The sequence below is a fragment of the Pseudopodoces humilis genome, chromosome 4 (genome assembly GCF_049639895.1).
Source record: "Pseudopodoces humilis isolate 2021_Gansu_Grassland_sample_001 chromosome 4, ASM4963989v1, whole genome shotgun sequence".
NCBI lineage: Eukaryota > Metazoa > Chordata > Aves > Passeriformes > Paridae > Pseudopodoces > Pseudopodoces humilis.
This window is the reverse complement of record NC_142203.1, coordinates 51,605,160-51,608,878: the sequence shown is the minus strand read 5'-3', so window position 1 is coordinate 51,608,878 and position 3,719 is coordinate 51,605,160. Positions and strand designations below refer to the sequence as shown.

The 3,719-nt window shown below is 41.7% G+C and overlaps 1 protein-coding gene across 1 annotated transcript; it reads left to right on the top strand.

The window, feature by feature from the left end:
• Positions 1 to 780: 780 nt before the first annotated feature.
• On the top strand, positions 781 to 3,374 carry TMEM252 (transmembrane protein 252). Its single transcript, XM_005522709.3, is given in 3 exon segments — positions 781 to 1,127; positions 2,953 to 3,340; positions 3,342 to 3,374. Coding segments are annotated over 3 exon segments (768 nt in total).
• Positions 3,375 to 3,719: the final 345 nt, after the last annotated feature.

Here is a 3,719-nt window from a genome sequence, read left to right as displayed (position 1 = left end):
TCAGAGCCCAGCATATCTTTGGAGTAACTCCACATCTCGGAAACCTGCTCACCAAGAGATGTATTGTCTCCTACTGCTGGTTCTGGGTGCTCACAGACACCCCTCAAGCCTGCCCTGTGTCCCAGTCTGAGATGCTGGGCTCCTTTATGGGCCACATAGGTTATGCAAGTGCTTCGTGTCAGCTTCCTAGGCTCTCAGGACCACAGTACTGGATGGCAACAGCTAGTGCTTAGAAAAGTAAATCCTTTGTTGAACCTAGATTGATACCTGACAGAGACTAATATTCTTTAGTGCTACCTTATCTTGGCAAGTCAGAGAGAAAAGGTGAGATGACATACCCCCCCTCAGACAACAGCAGTTTTTGCCTGTGCCCATTCCCCTCCTATGTCAATGTTCGCATTTATATGAAGCATATTTTCCCTTCAAACTTTTAATGGGAATTTATGAACAGTATCTTTGTTGGTTGTTGGCTGTTCTTCTTTTAAAGTCAAGTCAAATTTAACAAATACAGGTCTCATTCATAAGCAGTGAAGTGTATAAACCACTGCAAATCATGCAATGAAAGTAGCAGTCCAAGTTTACACTCTAGAGATTGCAGCAGCAAAGGGATGGTTCAGGAAGTTTCTGCTTCCGTCCTGAAAGTAGGTAGAAGGTTACAAATTAATCTCAGAAGAGTTTATAAGTCTCTCAAAGAGTTAATGAGTAGGTTAAAACTGTGTGCTTCTCTTAGTTATCTAAAGGCAGTTGGTCCTGTAGCATATAAAGTAACCATACATAAAGATGAGAAGTACAGCAGAGAGAGCCAGCAAACAAACAGCAGACAGGAACAAAGTGCTGTGTCTTCTGCCAAAGATGCCAAAAGGTCTTTTTACTTTCTTTCGTCTTTTTATGCTCTTACTCAGTTTCTCCACTATTTGCCTGGGAGTACTTTGCATGTCCACGAATTCCTCCATGTGCAGATGTGGGAACAACAAGCTAGTGTTTTATTGCCTGTTAGCTTTGGGGCTCTGTCTCCTTGTTACTGGCATTTTCTGGAGCACTTTCCATGAAATCCTGAAGTACAGGGCCCTTGGCATCTTCATTCAAAATCCCAGCCACAGAGAACCACATGTCTGCACCATAGACAGGTATGTGTTGTAGATGAACTGGGAGGGAGGGATGCTATTCTTTAAACATACTGTGAGGAGAAAGAAGCAATACAAGGTTTTTACAGAATGCAAATCCTGCAGCCATTTTATTATTTTTCTGTGGAGGGAACTGTAGTCTGAAATTTTATTTGCTAAAGCAAGCAGCAATGTGCAAACAGCCATATGTGAAAACAATACCTAAGGTAAGGTATACTACATGAAACAGAGAAAGTTTCGGATTTTCCAAAGCTCCCAAAGTCATGCATGGAGGCAGCAGGTGCAGCTATTCCAACATCATGCACAAACATCCTGAGTTCCATCTCAGCAGACAATTTAAGATGCTGCTGTGGGGTAGGTGCTCATGCATTATCAGAGTTGAGGTATGTGCTCAGCTCATTCATTATATGGCTCCTGCTTAATTTTTCTTGTCTGATTGTCCCAGTTTAAAAACCTCATGAAATTCAACCAGGCCAAGTGCAAGGTCTTGCACCTGGGTTGGTGCAAATCAAAGCACAAACAGGCTGGGCAGACAATGGATTGAGAGCAGTCCTGGGGAGAAGAACTTGGGGGAGGTTGTTGATGAGTAGGTCAACGTGACCCAACATTGTACAATGTACACCTGCAGCCAGAAAGCTAAATGAGTCCTGGGCTGCATCCAAAGAAGTGTGACCAACAGGATGAGGGAGGGGATTCTTTGTGAGTCCCCACCACTCTTTGTGAGTGCCCACTACTCTTGCATCCAGATCTGGCGTCCTCGGCACAGAAAGGGCGTGGACCTGTGACTGAGTCCAGAAGGGGGCCATGAAGATGATCAGGGGAGTGAAAGTCCTCTCCTGTGATGACAGGCTGAGAGAGCTGGAGTTGTTCAGCCCAGAGAAGTGAGACTATAGCACCCTATATACATGAAGGGAACTTAGAGGAAAGATGGAGCGGCACTTTAAAAAAGAACACGTAGGGACAGGATAAGGGGGAATGCTTTCAGATGGAGATAGGTTATGTTTAGATTAGATATTGGGGAAAAAATGCTCTGCTGTGAAGGTGATGAGGCACTGGAGCAGGTTGCCCAGAGGAGTTGGGCTGCCCCTCCCTGGAAGTGTTCAAGGTGAGGTTGGATGGACAGTCTCGTCTAGTGGAAGGTGGCCCTTCCCATGGCAGGAACTGAATGATCATTAAGGTCCCTTCACAAAACATTCTGTGACCTTATGATTTTATTCTTGACAAAGTCTGTTGCTTTGAGAGAGAGAATTTCTTAAACTGATTGGCAGTAGGCCTGGCAAAACTCTTTAACATGGTCACTGGATACAAATTACTTTTCCTAGACTGTTGTGGAAACCGTACTAGAAACACTTGACAATGGGTGCTCTAAAGGCAATATAAAAGCAACATTCAGTAAATTTTGGCTAGATAAGCAGAGACATACCAAATTTATTTTAAAACTGTGGAAAACAATGGTTATTGTATTAATAAATAACTCAGAACACTGATCTCATTTTTCTTCCAAATTAAATCTTTCGCAGGCACTTGTTAAAATACAAGCATTAAAATGAGTGTTTGTATGTCATGGTTGGGAATTTTCATGGGGAAGACTTTATTAAAACATTTAAAAATGTTTTAATAAAACATTTTGTACAAAGACAAGGCAAATGATACCAGTTATGCCTACTTTTTATACTAATGTATTTCATGCTTTAAACACACTTAGGTGTGTGTTTACAGTAAGTCTCATCTCAATTTTGGAAACATAACAGACAAAGCATCTAACGAAGCAGTATGAGATAAATCACACTTCATCATGATGGGCTTCTTTTTGGTTTGCTTATTTTAGGCCTGACTTCTACCCTCCCTCTTATGAAGACAGAATAGATCCTGAAAAACTGGTCTTCCTACTGCCAGTTGCCTCCACACTGAAACAGCAAGAATTCATCAATATTCCTCCACCTCCATACAGTGAAAGTAGTGCAGAGTTTGTCAGTGAAACAAATGAGCAGGAACAGCCACCACCATATACTTTATCTGTGGAGCAGCAGCAAACAGCTGACCAAGACCCAAACCTCAGAGGGGGGTTAAATTCTCATATATCCATGCAAGAAATCAGTTGCCAACAGGATACAGACTTCCAGAGGACCTCAGGAAGAGCAACACCTGTCAAAACAAGAGAGACAGGCAGCCAGTAAAATCCTTCATCTGTGAAACAGGGCAAACTGGAAGAAGACTGTGTCAGTGATCCCTAATAGTAACACTACTTAGGGTGAAATTGCATAGGAAAAACATTAATCATTTGTGACTTTTTGTGGAGTTGGAGGGGATATGCAAAAGTGCTCAGTATTTCAAATTAGAATAAATCTCCATAGAGACAGAAATTCTCAGGCTGTGTCTAGTAGAAGTCACCATCTCTGGTAACAGGAGTTTCTTAAGCTACCAGATAAATGAAGCATCATGGTGTTATCAGTCTTGACTAGTGCTTCATAAGGAGTTTCAGATGAAAACTGTAATTTTTTTGTTTTGGGACATTAACTGACTTGGGAAGCGTATTAACTTCTGTTTGAAATTTGCAGATTATTTGATGCAACTGATTATTTTTGTATTGTATGT